Source organism: Octopus bimaculoides, chromosome 19 (genome assembly GCF_001194135.2).
Source record: "Octopus bimaculoides isolate UCB-OBI-ISO-001 chromosome 19, ASM119413v2, whole genome shotgun sequence".
NCBI lineage: Eukaryota > Metazoa > Mollusca > Cephalopoda > Octopoda > Octopodidae > Octopus > Octopus bimaculoides.
In genome coordinates, this window is record NC_068999.1 from 21,883,263 (window position 1) to 21,902,405 (window position 19,143).

At 34.3% G+C, this 19,143-nt stretch overlaps 1 protein-coding gene across 1 annotated transcript in view; it reads left to right on the forward strand.

Annotated features, from left to right (window-relative positions):
* Positions 1 to 19,143, forward strand: part of LOC106872940 (ubiquitin-protein ligase E3C) — a 78,103-nt gene that overhangs the window by 18,764 nt on the left and 40,196 nt on the right. Inside the window, exons 4-10 of the mRNA XM_014920117.2 lie at positions 2,142 to 2,279; positions 3,973 to 4,085; positions 6,899 to 7,056; positions 9,319 to 9,472; positions 11,593 to 11,864; positions 11,984 to 12,132; positions 17,036 to 17,220. Of these exons, the coding sequence (XP_014775603.1) occupies positions 2,142 to 2,279; positions 3,973 to 4,085; positions 6,899 to 7,056; positions 9,319 to 9,472; positions 11,593 to 11,864; positions 11,984 to 12,132; positions 17,036 to 17,220 (1,169 nt within the window). The remainder of the gene's footprint in view (positions 1 to 2,141; positions 2,280 to 3,972; positions 4,086 to 6,898; positions 7,057 to 9,318; positions 9,473 to 11,592; positions 11,865 to 11,983; positions 12,133 to 17,035; positions 17,221 to 19,143) is intronic.

Genomic DNA, 19,143 nt, shown 5'->3' on the forward strand with positions numbered 1-19,143 from the left:
ATATATATATATATATATATATATATATTGTTGTTAGCATTATAATTTCACTTAATATTTAAATACCTTTAGCAGTTGGGAAATTTGTGTTTGTCTGTGCTCATGCAGTCATACATATGGAGAGACAGACAATAGTGTTGTCATATTCATAAGAATGTTTCTGTATGTAAGTGTAATATGCATATGTCATTATATGGAGAACAACAAAGTGGGAGAGACAGACAGACAGACAGGACAACAGAAAGAATGGAGATTCATATCTTTTCTCCCAATGCTACTTCTTCTAAAAATGTATCTATCTAGCAATCTATATATCTGTCTATCTATTCTTCAACTACTTCACAGACTAAATTCACTCTTTAACTTTTTAGCATTTAAACTGGCCATATCCGATCCAAATATGCTACTTGTTTTTTTTTTTTTGTTCTAGCCAGCCAGATTCAGCCTATCACACCTAACTTTCAATGTCATTATAAAAATAAGCAATCACATCAACAAAATTTCAAGGCTACAAGATTAATTAAAAACAATATGAATGAAAAAGCATCACATTTGACAGAATCATCTGAATGCTAAAGAGTTATTGTGCTCTATGAAAGTAGATGACATTAAAAGCTTATATATATTTTCTTCAATATTGTTTTACCTTCTTTTACTTAATTCTTTCTTGCATATATAACTCCATTCTAATGAAGCAAAGCATTACTTATTCCATGCATAAAATACTGGATCATGCACTAGTATAATATAACCTATAAAAGTAACTTGTATGTAGGTTGACCTCTTGAATTGAGAAAAATTACAAGTAAAATTGCTTACAAGTCTTCAATAGCTAAAGGTTGTAAGGAATCATGATTAGAAATAAAGAGTTTGTGACTTTCTTGATTTTTTTCCCCAAAATGTTTGAACATAATCAAGATACTTAATTATGATTTCAAAATTTGGTATGAGGCCAGCAATTTTAGGAGAAGAGAATAGTCGATTACATTGATCCTTGTACTCAACCACATCCTTTTCTATCAACCCTGAAAGGATTAAAGGCAAGGTCGACCTTGGCAGAATTTGAATTTGGAATGTAAAGAGCTAGAAGAAATGTGCTCAGCATTTTGTCTTATTCTGCCAATTTAAGATACTTAGTTATAATGTCTTTTATATATTCTCTTTTTCTATTCACATGTTACTTGAAATCTTGTTGTGTTTACTGTGTGTAACATTGTATCAAAACTTAATTCATACATGTCAAGAGAATACTTTTCCAATCTGTTAATTAATATAGTAAACTTTAACTGGTTCAAGTGATCAATTCAAATGGCAAATGGTCGTTATATATATGGGATGTCACAATAGGATTCAGTTCCATCCAGTGGTTTAAATGTTAATTATAAAAATATAATTGGATTTTTTAAACATCAAATGGTTATGCGGGTCCATCCAGGTGAAGCAAGCATCAAGAGGGTAAAAAAAATAGTTGAGAAACACTGATTTAACCCATTACCTCCCATAATTCTATTAACTGGAATTTTTTTATGAAACTTTGATTTCTAGCATAAAACAGCCTTAGAAACATGCTGGAATGATCAAAATAACATTTTAGATAGAAATAAGTGAGATATTGGGTGAAAAATTAGCAAACCTCATTTGAATATCAGAGAAATATACCTAGTAGATATAGCAAAAAAAGGTTAGATATGTGTAAATATTGACAGATAATTAAGAAATTTGTAATTTTTAAGTGATCTCATATGAGATCACTGGTAGGTAATGGGTTAAACAGTCCACAACTTTTGTCTTAAAGTTGTTGAAGATTTAGCTACTTTGTCAGCAGAAAAGCGACTATTTAAAAATTAAAACACTATTCTAATATGCTAGATTTTATAGTAGTTTATAAGTGATTAAAGTCAGGGTGTTTGTCTATATTAGATATCTAACAATATATTCAGTAACTTTACATTTCTGGTTTCATTCCCCTTTACAGCAAAAACAAAAGCTAATTGTGAACTGCTATTGCTTCAGCCTTGTTTTTCTACTCTATTTTTATCAATATTCATTTTTCCCTTATTTTAATTGTCTTTCAGCTAGCTTCATTACAGCTGTACCATTTTCTTGAAATAGTTTTTAATTGGTTTAATTCCTTATTTCAGGCAATGCGTCTGCGAGAATTGTTTGATTCAAAATTATCTACATTTCCCAAGCAATCATTGGTTAATATAGAAACTGTTACTGATCTATGTTGTCAGCTTCTTTTCTTTTATGATGGTAGCTTGGATCAATCTCGACTTGTGAGTAGCTTGCAATTTTATTTTGGTCATTTCATTAGTTTTTCTTTCCCACAGCTATAATTTTCAAAGAAATTTTAAAAATATATTTCTGTTTTTTCCAAACTGAGTGTGTGTCTTACTAACCCATGTTGGAATTCTGTTTTGTTGTTATGTATTGTACAATAGAGGGTGCATGGCATAGTTGTTAGTGTTTTGCACTCACGATTACAAGATTGTGGTTCCTGAACTTGGTAGTGCATTGTGTTCTTGAACAAAACACTTCATCTCATGTTGCTCTGTGATTACTTTGACACCTGATGTATGGCACACCACATACCTAGTCAGGTAATGTCAATTTGATGGAGATGGTCAGCTAATGTGCTGCACGTACATTTGATCGCTATAAACAATCCATTTGTGCAGGTTGTTCAACAAGAAATTGCAGAACTGTCTTTCTCAGACTTTGAGAAACTACCATCAGATCATTGGATAACAATTCTTTCCACTTGCCCATTGTTAAGCTAAGTGCCTATACTGCTTACAAGTGATATGATACCCATGTTTACAGTTAAATGATGTTGACTATAGACATGTCTTTGCCAAGGACTCATTAACGAAACATTGCTTACTTACATTAACGGGTCTCTGATAACTCAACCAACTGTGTCTTCCCATTCCATTGAAGCATAAACTTGATAGCATTTTCTAACAAAGTGAATGTTGGTCTTTACCTACTTTGAATTGGATCTTTTTATACAAGTGTTTTATTGTTTGATGACCTTCAATTTATTACTGAACTCTGAAACAATAGTGGTTAAATTTCTTCATGTAGGACGAGTGAAGTAAGTTATGTATCTTAGTGGTTCTAAATCTAGGATCTAGACTCGTGTTGTGCTGAGATGTCAACAAAGGTACTGAAGAGCTGCTAGCTATGTTCAAAATTTTTGAAGGTAGCTGTATAAAATGTATAATTACTCAGTTACATTTAATTATGCAATTATATATATATATATATATATATATATATATATATATAACTTTCAGTTAAGAGATGAATCTGGGAAAACGAGTTGTTGTTACTTAGTAAAATCAACTTATTGAGTAGAGAGACCTATCAAAAGCTTGTTCATGAAAAAATTCATTTAAATAAAAGAAGCCTTTTTTAATGAATTTCTTGGAAACTACTACTTAACCCTTTAGCATTTAAACCAGCCAAATCCAGCCAAAATATTTTACTTGTTTTATTATCAAACTGGCCAGATCTGGCCTCTCACACCAACCCGACAATATCATTCTAAAAATTAACAGTTACCTCTTCAAAATCTCAAAGCTACAACATAATGCATGACTAATTCAAAACAATGAAAATAAATATGCATTACTTCTGACAGAATAATGGGAACACTAAAGGGTTAAGACTAATAAATATATTTCTTCATTCTCAGCAACTCAGATCTTTCATTTGTATATTTCTGCTTTTGATTTTACTAAAGTTTCTATCTTTAAATTAGTTCCTTATGTGAGAGTGTAGATAACATAACTATTTTTCAAAATTTTTTTTCTAATCACTATTATCGATTTTTTTCTTTTTTTTTATAATCACTAACTTTTAAGCAGCTATTATAGTGCCTTTATATCATTCATTGGAGGAAAGAAATATTCTTATTAAATTTGCTTGGTTGTGTTGCACATGTCAGCTTCTATGTAATTGTAGCTTTGGGTGTGCCAACAAATGCTCACTCAGAAAGATAATGTTGTGAATCACATGGCTGAAAACTTTGAAAAGATGGTCCATCAGATGAAACTTGTCTTACAACTTTGTTTACTGTAAGTACTAATCCACTTTTACTATTAAATTAGTTTATTTGTTGATCTGTTCAGTGATATTTATATATATATATGAACTCAGGCATGATAGTTTGGTTAAGAAATTTGCTTTCTATCCACATGGTTTTAGGTTCAGTCCCACTGCATTGTACCTTGGGCAAGTGTCTTCTATTATAGTCTTGGGTCAATCAAAGCCTTGTGAGTGGATTTGGTTGACAGAAACTGAAAGAAAACTGTCATGTTTGTGTATATCATCATCATCATAATTTAACATCTGTTGTCCATGCTGGCATAAGTTGGATGGTTTGACCAGTGCTGGCAAGCTGGGGGGCTGCACCAGACTCCAGTCTGATTTGACATGGTTTCTACGGCTAGATACCCTTCCTAACACCAACCACTTTACAGAGTGTATTGGGTGCTTTTACATGTCACACATATATTTTATATATATCTATTTTTACAAGGATAACACTTCAAAAGGGCAACACAATTACTTTTGTATCTAAATTTTAGGTGCTTAGGGCTCACTGCTGACATTGCAAATGCTTGCTTATTACAACAACCTCTGTTGACTGATCTTACTTATTATTCAGTCCACTATTTGAAACTGTCCAATGCATCTTCCTTCTTCTTACTCTCTTCTAATGTTTTACATCAAGTAGACCTTGGACTAAGTACATTGCTCAATACTTCTTCCTCAGAACTTTATCTCTAAGTGCATCTACTTATTTCTACTTCACCATCCTCTCGTCTAGAAAGGTAAAAAGTAAAAATGTCCCTGAGTGTTATTGTCCTCTTCCTTACTTTATCATAAAATCAGTGGATTGGTGAGTTAAGAAAGAGATAACCTTGTTTGATTATATAACTCATGCAGTAGTCTGATTAGGAACTCGAAACAGTCTAAATTTTTTGTTTGAATAATCCTAAAATGAATATCTACAAAAAAAATCTGACTGTCCAACAAATAGAAGATAAGCAAAAACATTAAATGAATGGCAATGATGATATGGTAACCATATCCCTCGTTCCCCTATTTTGACTGTTAATTATGAGGCTTTCAGTGTTACGCTACTATATCATCATCATTTAACATCTGCTTTCCATACTGGCATGGGTAGGACGGTTTGACAGGAGCCAGCCAGGTAGAAGACTACCTCAGGCTATTGTGTCTGTTTTGACAGGGTTTTTATGGCTGGATGCCCTTCCAAACACCAACCACTCCCCAGAGTGGAACAAGTACTTTTTATGTGGTACCAGCACTGGCAAGGTCAGTTTTAGCATGGTTTTTTACAGCTGGATGTCCTTCCAAATGCCAACCACTTTACAGTGTGGACTGGATGCTTTTTACATGGCGCCAGCACTGGCAGGGTCACCAAATAACTTGCATACAAGAAATTTTGAGAGGGGAGGGGGCATTGGAGGAGGGGATCTTGTGTCGAATTATGAAAGGTTAGGGTGTAACTATAATAATAAGCTACTATAATAAAGTGAAATTATTTTTCACAGGAATTTTTGAGATGTATTTGCAATAGTTGGCTCATGTTTAACAGTGATTTTAAATTTCCTTTGTTTTTATGTTATATTGCCTTTGAAGTTGTTCAAAGTTTTAACAATTTTATCAGCAGCAATTATTATTATTGTTATTATTATTGAGTGAGAGAACAATGCAGGCCATCAAAGTGACACTAGGGTTTGATAAGGGAACACAGGCACATGTATTATAACCATGTGTGTACAGCATGGTGACCTCATATCAAGATAAACAGTGCATAGCATTGCTGGTGGAGCCCAGTTAGAATTTTCTTCAGGTTGAGTAGCCCATCCTGCTCAAAAGGTCCCTGAATAAGGTTTGTTTAAGGATGATGAATGAAACTCTCATGTTTCTAGGGGCGAATTATTCAAACCCCAATGAATTCCTCTCAACATATGGCTGTGATGCTCCCCCACTACTCCTGCTGATGATCAGAGATGCACATATTGTCAGCCACTAAGGGACATGTTCAGTTGCATAAGGTCAAGCAACTGACAAGCAAATCTGTGGTGTTGAGCAGAATATTTGCTGTAGCCCATCTTTTAGACCAAGGCAAAACATGTACATGATAACACTTCTAATCATCCTTTTGGGGTCAATAAATTAAGTACCAGTGAAACACTGGGGTCAAATTAATTTACTTTTCCCCTCCCCAAAATTTCAGACCTTGTGCCTTTAGTAGAAAGGATTATTATTGTTGTTGTTGTTGTCCTTATTACTAACATCACCACCACCACCACCATTATTAAGGTGGGAAGCTGCAGATTTGTTAAAGTATCAGACACACTGCCTTGCAGTATTTGTTTTGACTCATTGCATTCTGAGCTCAAATTCCACCAAGGTGAACTTTCACCCTTTCAAATTCATCAAAATAAAGTACGTGTCAGGCTCTAGAGTCCATATAATTGATTTGCACCCTGGTCCTCCTCTCAAAATTGCTGTCCTTGTACCTAGAGTAGAAAGGATTATTATTATTAATAGTAAAAGTAGTATGTAGTATCATTATTAAGGTGGCAAATAGGCAGAACTGTTAGCATGCTGGACAAAATGCTTTGCAACATCATTTTGTCTGTCTTTACATTCTACTTTCAAATTCTGCTGAGGTCTTCTTTGCCTTTCATCCTTTTGGGATCAATAAAATAAGTAGCTGTTAAACACTGGGGTCAATATAATCAACTGGCCCCTTTCCCCAAAATTTCAGTCCTTATACCTGAAGAAGGATTATTGTTGTTGTTGTTGTTGTTGTTATAACTACTACTACTGGTATTGTTATTTTTTTCAGTTATCTTGAGAAATTAACCTCATCTCAGTCTCTTGCACTACCAATGCGAATGCTGGAGATATTTACTGCTACAGAGACTTATGTCCATCTATCTGTGCCAAAAGGCAAGATATGGCCGCCAGTTGTTCAAAATATATTTGAATTTTTATGTAATAAAGGTTTGTTTAATTTTAAAACATATTGCATATAGTGGAATTTTTTTTACCTATAAACTAGTATTAGTACTAGAATGATTAGGAAGGGGGGGATAAATCTGTATGTTATAACAGCATGTCAGCTTTTCTCTATAAAAACATTCCCAGAAATCTGATACCTTTTGTTGAAGGTAGCAAACTGAAGCAACATAGAGTAATTATTTTTCTGAGAGACATATACGATTGATTTGAAATCAAGAATCACAAGCTCATAGTCAAATACGTTCACTATTTGACCACCTTGACAGAAAATGAAATAATTAATCATCATATAAATTGCTATTCATATCAGGAAAATATGAATGTAAAGGCAATAATAAAATGTATGAGTTTTGTTTCCATTCCATATAGAAAGGCAATATTTTCTTAAATTGCTCTTGTCTTTTCTACTGGATCATCCCATAAATAATGCAGTTTTTTTTATACTTCTTTTATTTTTCAAAATTAAGATAAACAAAGTTCTTTTTTAATCTAAAATATACTCGCCTTCATTTTCTGCAATGCTCTTCCATCTATCTGGTAGACTTGCAAGGCTCCTCTTCCAATATTCACTTGTCTGTGACGAAAAATACTCATCCAGTACTGTTCTGACCTCATCTACAGAATTCATATTTTTTCCGTTCAAATGATTTTGATGACTGTTGAATAAATGATAATCAGATGGGGTAATGTCTGGTGAATATGGTGGATGGGGCATCGTTTCCCATTCAAACTACTCCAGCCTTTGGAATGTCATCCTCGCTGTATGTAGCCGAGCATTATCCTGATGGAAGAACACCTTTCATCTTGAAACCAAAGATGGTCGTTCTTCTAGTGCTAACTTAAGCTGCTGACAGTAGATCTCCTTTTGTTATCATTTGGTTTGGGTTTAAAAGTTCAAAGTGGATTAAACCTTTCATATCTCACCAAACAGATAACAACACCTTACATGGGTGAAGACCTTCTTTAGCCTGGGCTGCCAGTGTTTCTCCTTTCTCTACTCACTGTCTTTGGCGCTTGACATATTTATAGAGAACCCATTTCTTGTCACCAGTCACTATTCGGTCCAAAAAATATTCATTCGTGAGATGTGACAGCAGAGAAGAGCACACAGTCACTCTGCACACAAATAGAATCGGAAGGTTTGTGAGGAACCCATTGACCCAATTTGTTGATTTTTCCAATAGCATGCAGATGTCGATGAATGGTTGAATGACCAAATCCAAGCTTCTCTGCTAGTTCCTCAACAGTTATGATGGGATTTTTTTCCACAAAGGTTTGCAGGACATCCTCTTTGAGCTCTACAGATCTTCCAAGACAAGGCTTGTCTTCTAGGCTGTAGTTTACAGCTCAGAATTTTTGGATGCACCATTGACACTGGCTTATGCTTGTTGTCCAATCCCCATATAATGCATTAATATTCCTCGCACTTTCTGTTGCGTTGTTGCCTTTATTGAGCTCATAAAATAAAATATGCCAAATATGCTCCATTGCCACATCCATTATAGCTTTGAAAAAAATAACTGAAAATCAAACTGAATTCTTCAAAACTTGCACTGAGAATAAGGACAAGGGAAAATTACTACCTGCTTTTATAGCAAGTTGATGCAAGTAGTTTATCCTGCCCCCCCACACACCTCTGACTTTTAGTTCATGCAATTGAAAAAAACCACATTATTTATAGGATGACCCAATGCTATCTTTTTATTAGTAACTTTAATACATAACTTATGACTTTCTATTTACCTCAGTTATTCGTTATTTAGTTGCTGATATTGGTTTAACCCTTTCGTTACCAACTCGGCTGAAATCGGCTCTTGCTCTAAGTACAAATGTCTTGTTTTCATAAGTTTTGAATTAAAATCTTCCACCAAACCTTAGTCACAATTTATGTTCCTAACACTAGCTTAATGATAACTATGTTATTTTACTAATTTCTTTTTTATATTTAAAGTAATTGAAAGAAACACAGAGCATCTCAAAATAAATACAGTAACGAAAGGGTTAAAATTGAATTTCAGAAAACATTCATTGACACTAATAAATATTTGTGTTTACTATGGTGAAATTTCTACTGGGAAATGTCTAAGTGTCCAAGTTAGTGTGTGTGTGTAAGAAGTGAACTGAAATTTCTAATATTAAATATAAGTTCTCCTCAATATAGAAACATTTGAATTGTGGTATGCAAAAGCTTAGTGTACTTCATTGATCTTTTGATTTGATAATACAATTCTCTTTCTCCTTCAGGGTATTTTAAAAGTCTGCGTATTTTGCTGAATATTAAAGTACCGTCCCGCATAGAAAGGTGTCACCATCCACCCATACCTATTGCTGAATCCATATTTGATCTTATTATGAAACCTGTGAATATTGCTGTGGCATCTGGAGACAAGGGTTTTTGGTATGTTCTTTCATAATTTGTTTTTTTTTCCTTATTGTCTTTGTATTTATTCCTTAGTACCAAATGAAAAACAACTACTTGTATCCAAGTGGCAATTAAAATTATATAGATTTTCTTTCATTTCAACTTAATCTCTCTTTTGGAGTACATATTTAATAGCTAACATCAGTATGGAGGACAGTTGCGTAAAGAAGTGCTGATTTCTAACTGTGGAGGAAACTTGTGGAAGAGGTAGACCGAGGAAAACATGGAATGAGGTGGTGAAGCATGATTTTGGAATGTTGATTGAGACCTTTGGTGATGTGCTGTGCTTGAGAAGACAAGTGAAATCATAGTCATGGTCAATGCTGGTGACCCATTAGAGGCACCCTTGCCAGTGACCTGTAAATGGCACTCGTGCCAGTGCTATGTAGAAGGCACCTGTACCGGTAACACATAAAAAGCACCCACTACACTATTGGAGTGGTTGGCATTAGGAAGGGCATCCAGCCATAGAAACCAAACCAAATAAGACTGGAGCCTGGTACAGATCTCCAGCTTACCAGTTCCAGTCAAACCATCCAACCCATCTTAGCATGGAAAACAGATGCTAAAAATGATGATGATGATGATGACACTTCTTCCTCCTCCTCCTCCGTATTCTTCATTTGCATTTTTTGCTTGTTTTTGAATCATATCTGCTAGAATTGGTGAGATAGTTTTTCTTCTTTTTTTTTATGTGAAGCAGTTTTTATTTTCACTGCTGGATGTTTTAAATACTAACTACTCAACTTGAAGTAAACATGGTGTCTGTTTTGTTAATCTGGAAAAATGAAGCAAGCAGAGGTACAACACATAATGCTTTTAATAATAGTTGAACTTATGATCATGTAGTCACTTGTCCACCATTAACCTCATATAATAGTGCATCATTTTGTAAAGACCAAAATACTAAAACTTTAGTTTGAACACAAGTGTCTTAAAGTCATCATTCTAAGAAAACTAGACAAGCTCAGCCTAATTGTACCAGCTTCTTGTCAGTTGGGTATACATTTTTTTTTATTTCCATTAATGTATTCAAGAATGAAGAACATAACCAATGGTGTTATTTCCAATTAGAAGGAATGAGGAACTAAATAAGAATGGCATTTGAAGAGCTTTTAGTAATATAGGAACACTTATCATTGATGCAGGTTCTATAGGGGAGTAGTCTTGGAAGTGGTCTTTGGATTGCATGTAATATTTGTCAATTATAGGCATTAGAAAAAGCAAAGCAATGCAGTAGGGAGTGAAAAGGGAGGAGAACTTGATTCAGATGGGAATTAGATTCAACTAACAAAACTTCTATAATATTTATTATAGTATAAATAAAAATAACAGGGCAGAGGACACAGAATGATGATGTAATAAAGCCAGATTTATGAATCAGATATTTTTAATTTGGAGGATGTCCATATTTGATGGCAGTGTACTATTCAAGAAAGCTGATCACTATAATGGAGCATATTAAGGCTTTATAGAAAGTTAATAGTTGTATTTCTTTGCTCTAAAGTGATTCGAAATGTAAGCAGAAGGTAGTGATAATGTGCAAAATATCTGTTAACTTAGAACTGTCTTGTAATGGTGATTAGATAACAAAGAGAAAATCTAGTCTCAAAACTTGTTTTCCAATTTGTTTTTATGTTTACTGCTTTTTGCTAATGTCATCATATTATATTCTAATACTGTGAATATTTTTGCATAATGCTAAATATCATTTAATAAAGGGACTGTTTCTGAGCCCTTAAAATGTAAGAGTTGTATCTTACCATGAGAATTGTGTGATATCCTTGGATATAGATCTCTACTTATAGTAGACACTCATACTTTTGTTCTCAATTATAGATAAGCTAAGATTTTGCATCCGAACAATTTTGGCTCTCTGTCGAAAATTTTATTCCAGATTTAAATTTCATTGCAAATTTGGCAAGAGGAAAGCCAAGATACAATACATTTATAGTAAATTTGAATGATCTGACACTTTGAAAACACAACTTTCAAATATGTTTATTAGCTCTTTGCTGAAGATTTACACTATCCTTATTTAAAATTAACATATTTTTTAAAAAGATCATCCTTTATATATAAATATATATTTACAGCACCAGTGTACTGACTGAAGTGTGTCGTGAACTGTTTTGTCCATCTCATTCTCAGCAAGTTGAACTGTTTCTTTTGCCTGCTATGGCATATGGTAAATATCCATTTCCTTTTGTGGAACTGATCCAAGCTCTAATCAATAAGATTGGCGAGAAAAATGAAACCCAGTTATTTTCTGCAAAGAAGAATACTAATGAAGATAGTTCAAAGAAATTTTCAGATGCTAATCATTGGTTATTGTATGCAGTGTTGGTTCTTGGGGAAAAATATGTAGGTAAGTGCAAAACTGACATTTTGTTGTTCACAACTATTTCATGCATATTGATATTTTGGAATAAATGTTTAATATCTGGATTTTTGTTGTAAATATTTAACCAATTCCCCTTATTTCAGAGACTTTGACTCCACAGCAAACATTTCAATATTTAATGCTAATGCAAAACCTTGTCCCTACTCTACCTCTGCCTCGACTGCAAAATTTTGATGATGATGACGACGAAGAAAATGATTCTGATATTGAAGAGATGATGGTTGATGACTTGGTGAGTCCTTCTTTCTTTACTTATCCATCTTATTCTCTATTCTGTTTCTTCCTTGTATATTTATTTAAACTTTACCTCATTTTATACATATTTGTCAAGTTTTTTTTATATTTTAACTTATAAAGAGGAGATAACCTGTGACTGTTGTATTAGTAGTGATCTGTATGACATCAGTGCAATATATGATAATGTTCATTATCATCGATGCTTAATGTATATCAGTTTAAGAAAGGAAAGAGTTTCTTTAATATTGAGTTCTGACATAGAGTCAAGATCTCAAAATTGGGGGAAGGTTTTTGTTAATTAGTATTCACCAGGTACTTATTTTAATCATCTTGGAAAGATGAAAGATAAAATCAGACTCAGTGGCATTTGAATTCAGAATGCAAATAGAGAAAACAGAGTACTGTAAGATATTTAGAATTGTGTTCAATCATTTCTGTCATTCACTGCTTTCAATCAAAACAATTAATATTAAGTTTCAGGCAGATGCCAAAAAAAGATTGCTTTTTCTTCTGGGGTAAATAACTATAAAAATTCTTAACTATTTGGAGTAGATTTTGTACATAGCGCAAATTATGGGAGATGACATGGTGTTATGTTAATGCTTTGTTTAAAAAAGCACTAGAAAAGTGAAATATATATGAAAGGGAAATCAAAACCAATGCTTGATTATTATTTAGAACAATATTTTCCAAGCTGGGGGCCCGTGGCAAAGTTCAGTGAGGCCACAGGAAAATTAGGGCTAGCCACTATTACTCTGTTTCTTCCTAAAACTTCCTATTACTGTCTGAAAAACACACATTCAAATACATGCAATTCATTTTCTATATCTTAAGTTCCACCATGACAACAAAAAGAATTCATTTGACACTTTGATAATAATTTATCAATTTAATTTTTCCAAAAGTGACCTCTTTCTCCTATTAACCTACAAAATTCAAGTGCATTTTTCACTGATGTCTAAGATAGCAGGAGAGGATAAACTAAAAAGGGTTGGGAACCACTGGTTGAGAACATTAGTCTTGATTATCTTCAGTCATTCCTATATCCATTTTTCCACACTATCATCAATTAAACAAATGCATGTTGAAGCATTGTTTTACTGATGGATGCTCTTCCCGTTTCTAGCCATTACCTTCTTTTTTCTCTAAATATGGGACTTTTCATTTCACTCATTTTCAAAAGGTCAGAGTTACCAGACTATTTGTTGACAGGGAAATGATAACAGACAACACTACCCAGAACCCACTGATCTCTCTTTTCATGCCAGCACAGATTGTAAGCATTCACTCAGACTGAGACAAGTGCACAGACACCTGTGACTGTGTGGTTGACAAGTTTGCTTCCAATCACATGGTTTCAGGTTCAGTCTCACTGCGTAACGCTTTGTGGAAGTGTTTTTTATAGCCCAAACTGACCAGTCTTGTGAGTGAATTCAGTAGACACAAACTGAAAGAAGGCCATCATATATATTTATATATACATATTGGGTTGGTAAGACAGTAATTTTGGCTTTTTAGTGTGAAAGAAAAGTCGTTTGTTTTCATAACAAAAATGAACTTTAATCAATTATATATTTTCCATTTTGTTTGATGACCTTTTGCCATCTTTCTGGCAACTTCATGATTCTGTGCTCATAGAACTTCTGGTCCTTATTCAGCCAAAAACTGAAGCAAGTGTGATTACAGGTCATCAACATTATTGAAAGTTTTATCATTCAAAGAATTTTGCAAACTTCAAAATGAATGGTCATCTGATGGTGCAAAGTCAGGGCTATATGTTGGATGTGACATCACTTCCAAACCAAGCTACAATAATTTTTCATGAGTTAGCAAAGACGTCTGTGGTCTAGCGTTGTTATGGTGGAACATGATTCCTTTACGATTTGCCAATTCTGGCCATTTTTCTTTGATTGCTTCCTCCATTTTCATTAGTTATTGACAGTAGACATCTGAATTGATCGTTTGACTCCTTGGAAGCAGCTCAAAATACACAAAAGGTCTATTTCATTGTGTTTGAGATGCACATCACAAATACTGATTTATTGTGTTAAGTGAATCTCTTTCAGTTTATGTGGAACCCAAATATTGAGCTTCTTAGCAAGTTCAAGACATTTTAAGTGATTTTCAAATGTTGTGTGTGATACATTTTAACTCTCTGCAATCTCTCACACAGTTATATGATGATCAGATTCAATTATAGCTTTGATTTGGTCATCATCAACTTCAGTAGCTTGACCAGAATGCTGGTCATCTTTGATTGAAAAACCATTTCTGATATGTGGGTTCTGTTAAGCAATCAACACCATAAACTCCACATATCTTTGTGAGCCTCAGCAGCTTTCTTGCCTTTACGGAAATAAAAAAGCAAAATATGATGAAAATGTTCGTTTTTTGCACTCCGTGTTAAAATTGACACTGAACTAACAGCTGTAAACAAAATTATGTGCAATTTGCTTCTAAAGTAAGTTAAAAGTAACGGCTATCAAATGTCAAAAGGAAAAAAATCATAACATTGACAAAAGTCATTCAAAGAAATAGTAACTCTATCTATTTGCGAAAAATGAAATTACTTTCTTGCTGAAGGTGCATGCTTTAGTGGTTAAAGCATTGGGCTCACAATCATGAGTTAGTGAGTTTGATTCTCAGACTGGGCTCTGTGTTGTGTTCTTGAGCAAGACTTTTCACTTCACATTGCTCCAGTTCACTCAGCTGTAGAAATGAGTTGTGATGTCACTGGTGCCAAGCTGTATTAGCCTTTGCCTTTCCCTAGGATAATATCAGTGGTGTGGAAAGAGGTGGCTGCTAGTCTTCCATAAACAACCTTGCCCTGACTTGTGCCTCAGAGGCGAACTTTTAGTACATCCCATGGTCATTCATGACCGGAGGGGTCTTTACCCTTTATCTTTATATATGTACAGACACACAGACAAATACAGATATATCAATTACCATGCATTATAAATGACATGCCATTAAAAGAAAAGATAGGCTTATTGCTTGGAGATATAGAGGATAGTTCTGGTCATGTGTTTCTGGTTCAATTACCATCATCTGCTTGACAGTTGTCCCACCTTATCTCCAGTAGCCAATATAGAGTAGAACACATTTATGGCCTAGATAGTTTATATAATTTAAACAGAAATAAGCTAAGAGAAATAACTCTGAGTGGCCAATGGCATATATTTGAGCAATGTAAACAAATACAAGTATATCAATTGTATATAGTATATCATACATAACACATTCTTGATTTATTAAAATTATCTCCATCTCTAGAGGATGGGAGATAATCTTTTAGTGAGTATGATCACTAATTTAGCATGAATGTTCTGTGATTTAATGTATGAAGAGTATTTGTGAGAGAGTCTATTCCAGTGTGCTTTTGATAAGCTTGTATAAAGAATATCAGAAGGCAGTTCATTTATAACAAAACTTTGCAAAATTTATTTTGATAAAATGAATGTTGGCAAGTAGTAACAGTAATTAATCTACATGTCTATGTGAGGCAGCAAAAAATCTCATAACTTACTTTTTACACAGAAGGGTTATGTGGAAGCCATTGTAAGCTGATAGGAACAAGAATGTACTACTCATTTTGAGACAGAGTTGTAGCTGATATCATTCAAATGAGTTGTGTGGAGAACACAAAAGTTGTGGCATGTCAAAGGAAGAGATGTTACTTCAAGGCCATCTTTTCACCAACTTTCTTTAAACTGCTACTTCACTGCTAAGGCAGATCACTGCCATTTGTATTCATACGCATCTGGCCCTTATTGGCTGGAGTCTGCCACAGCACAACTGAACTATGCCATGACAATATAGATCTTTCTTGACTTGCTACAATCTCAAGAATCAAGAATTCTCTAAGATCGACAGGCTTATTGTCTGGTGATAAGAAGACAGTTGTGGATGCAGAGTTTTGCTCCAATAACCTTCATCAGCATGATAATTGCCCATGTGTGTGCATGTACATTTGTTACTGTCTCCTTCAATTGACATAGTGTGATGGCTATAAATGAACAACACTATCATACAAGTGATGTTTGCTTCTGGTCTGCTGTGAAAAATATGTCTGGCCAAGGGGAAATATTACCTTGCTTGGAGCAGGTAAGGATATGTGATGGGGAGGGCATCCAGCTATAGAAGATCTTGCCTCAACAAGTTCTGTCATACGAACTTGGAAAAGTAGACATTAAATAATGATGATGATGATGATGATAAACACGATAGGCTTTGTACAATTTCTGTCTACCAAATTCACTCACAAGACATTGATTGTTCTGAGCCTCTAGTATAAGACTCTTGCGTTCAATGCTGCATAAAAAATTAATACCATACAATGTGTTGACATAGCACAAGTTATGGAAAGTGACATCATGTGGTGTTAATGTTTTATTTAAAAAAAAAAAAAAAAGCACTAGAGATGTGAAAAATGTTACTTAGAAATAAAAACTAATGTTTAATTGTTATTTAGAATATTAATTTCAGTTATATATTACATAATTCTAACAGATTAGCAGAATGATAAATTTGCATATTTTTCTAACACCCTTATAGAGCCTATATGTTTTGAAGATTAAACTGAAAATTGTAAACCATTAAACAGCTTATCATAGCAAGTAGACAACTCACTAAGTCTTCCAACTCTTGGAATTTATGTACCGAGGCAAGTGGAATAATTATCTTTAGAAAAAGTTACAAACTCATGAGCCAATATGCAACATTTCATCTGTTGGATTTTCATTGTTCAAATAGAGAAACACTTTTTTTGTTGAACTTTTGCATACAACATTCAATTTCATGTAATTAATGAATTAATACCCAACATAATTCATTATTTAAGAAAGATACCATATCAGTATTTTTTTTTTTTTAATTCTAAATCTTTTTTTCTTCAGGAGACAGACTTTGCTTATCAGGAAAAGTTGCGGGAATCCTGCCTGCACTATTTAGATTCAATAGCTCTTGCTCGCCGTATAATTGTCTGCACCACAGAATTTCCCACTCCAGATATACTTGTAGCGATATGTAATATTTGTCATAGTCTTATGTGTGAGCAACGGATCCCTGTTCATAAATTAAGGTAACTTTCTAATATAATAATTTCACTGTTGTTTATAACTTGACAATTTATTAAGTTTATTTAAGAATTAGTCCTATGTTTAAACCTCTATTTTAGGTTTATATTTTGCACTTTCTTGACAATTGTAAGAAACTATATTGGTGGATATTTTTTCTAATATTATCAATGTTAATGAAAATTTAGGATTTTTTAAATGTACATTTTTGTTTGTGAAGGTGTTTGGACTCCTCGTGGTCAGGTTGTTGCTCTCACAATCATTAGACCATGAGTTCAATTCCCAGATCAGACAGCACATTGTGTTATTGAGTAAAACACTTCATTTCATGTTGCTCCAGTCTCCTTTTAATCAGTTGGGGTGGATGTTGGCTTGCTCACCTAGTCAGCAGGGTGGCATTATTTGAAGGCTAAAGACGATGCAAAGTGCATTGTGACCAGCAATGTGTAACATCTGATAGTCTGGTCAGTTACATGGTTTTTTTTTTTCTTGGTTAAAAACTGTAGTGCCACATCAGTTACCAATTATTACTTTTAAACTGCACAGGCAAGCAGTTTTTTTTTTTTATGTCAGTGGGTTTAGGTTGCATAAAGGAGAAATATTTACTTCACATATTAAACGATGAGGAAACATTTGTTTCTTCATTTTTGATACATAGCCACATTGACTTTTAATTGTTGCTTCTGGAAAGAAATTTTAGCTTTATTTTATATTTTATTACACAGTGTCTGCTTCACTCACTCATTTTCCACTCTCTTGGTCTTACTAAATGCTTGGAAATAGCGATAAGTATCTAGTTTATACCTGATTGATGGATGCAGCATAGCTGAAAGGTGAAAAGTTCATCTTACAATCACAAGGTCCTAGGTTCAAATTCTCTGCCTGGCATCTTGGACAAGTGTCATATACCATAGCTTTGGGTTGACCCAAGCTTTTGGAGTGAAAATGAGTTTACAGAAACTGTGCGAAAGCTCAACTGATAGATTGTATCTGCAATTTGCAATCAACTTTGTCACTCATAATGTCATTGATTCTACTTGAGGATTAGATTAAGAGTATACATGTCTGTGGAATACTCAACCACTTACATGTTAATTCAATGCATGGGTAGTTCAGTTGATCAAACAACTGGTTATTTATCCTTGTAATCAAAAGAAGCCTATTTATTGGTTTATATTTAATGAATTCATTTTTAAAAATTACCTTCTACTGTCTACACTTTGTATTTATCCCATTTCTTTCCACTGTTTTTATCTGTTTCAATTTTCTCATCAATATGACATGGTTGTGTTGTTAAGAGGTTCACCCCTGAACCACTTGGTTAGAGGGATGGTCCCACTGCATGAATGAGCTAACGTTTGACTTGTGAGTGAGATTGGTAAACCTGGGATGAGGTGGTGAGGCATGACCTTTGAACATTGGGCCTTACCAAGGCAATAACTTATGACCGAGACCTTTGGAAATATGCTGTGCGTGAGAAGACCCGGCAAGCCAAGTGAGACCTAAATCCAAGGTCTCTGCCAGGGATGTAGCCAGCCCACTTATGCGTACCTTCCTTCATTGGACACTAAACTCTGCTTGCGAAGACCTGTTGAGGCAAGTGAAATCGAAATCGAACTAAATTCAACGACTGGCACCCATGCCAACATCGACTCCTTCATTGGACACGAAACTCGGCTTGCAAGGACCTGTTGGGGCAAGCGAAAGTGGAACCGTGATGGCCTTCCTGGCACTTGTGCTGGTGGCATGTTTAAAGATATTCGAGCGAGATCGTTGCCAGTGCCGCTGGACTGGCTCCTGTGCAGGTAGCACGTAAAATACACCATTTGAGCGTGGCTGTTGCCAGTACCACCTGACTGGCCTTCATGCCGGTGGCACATAAAAGCACCCACTACACTCTTGGAATGGTTGGCATTAGGAAGGGCATC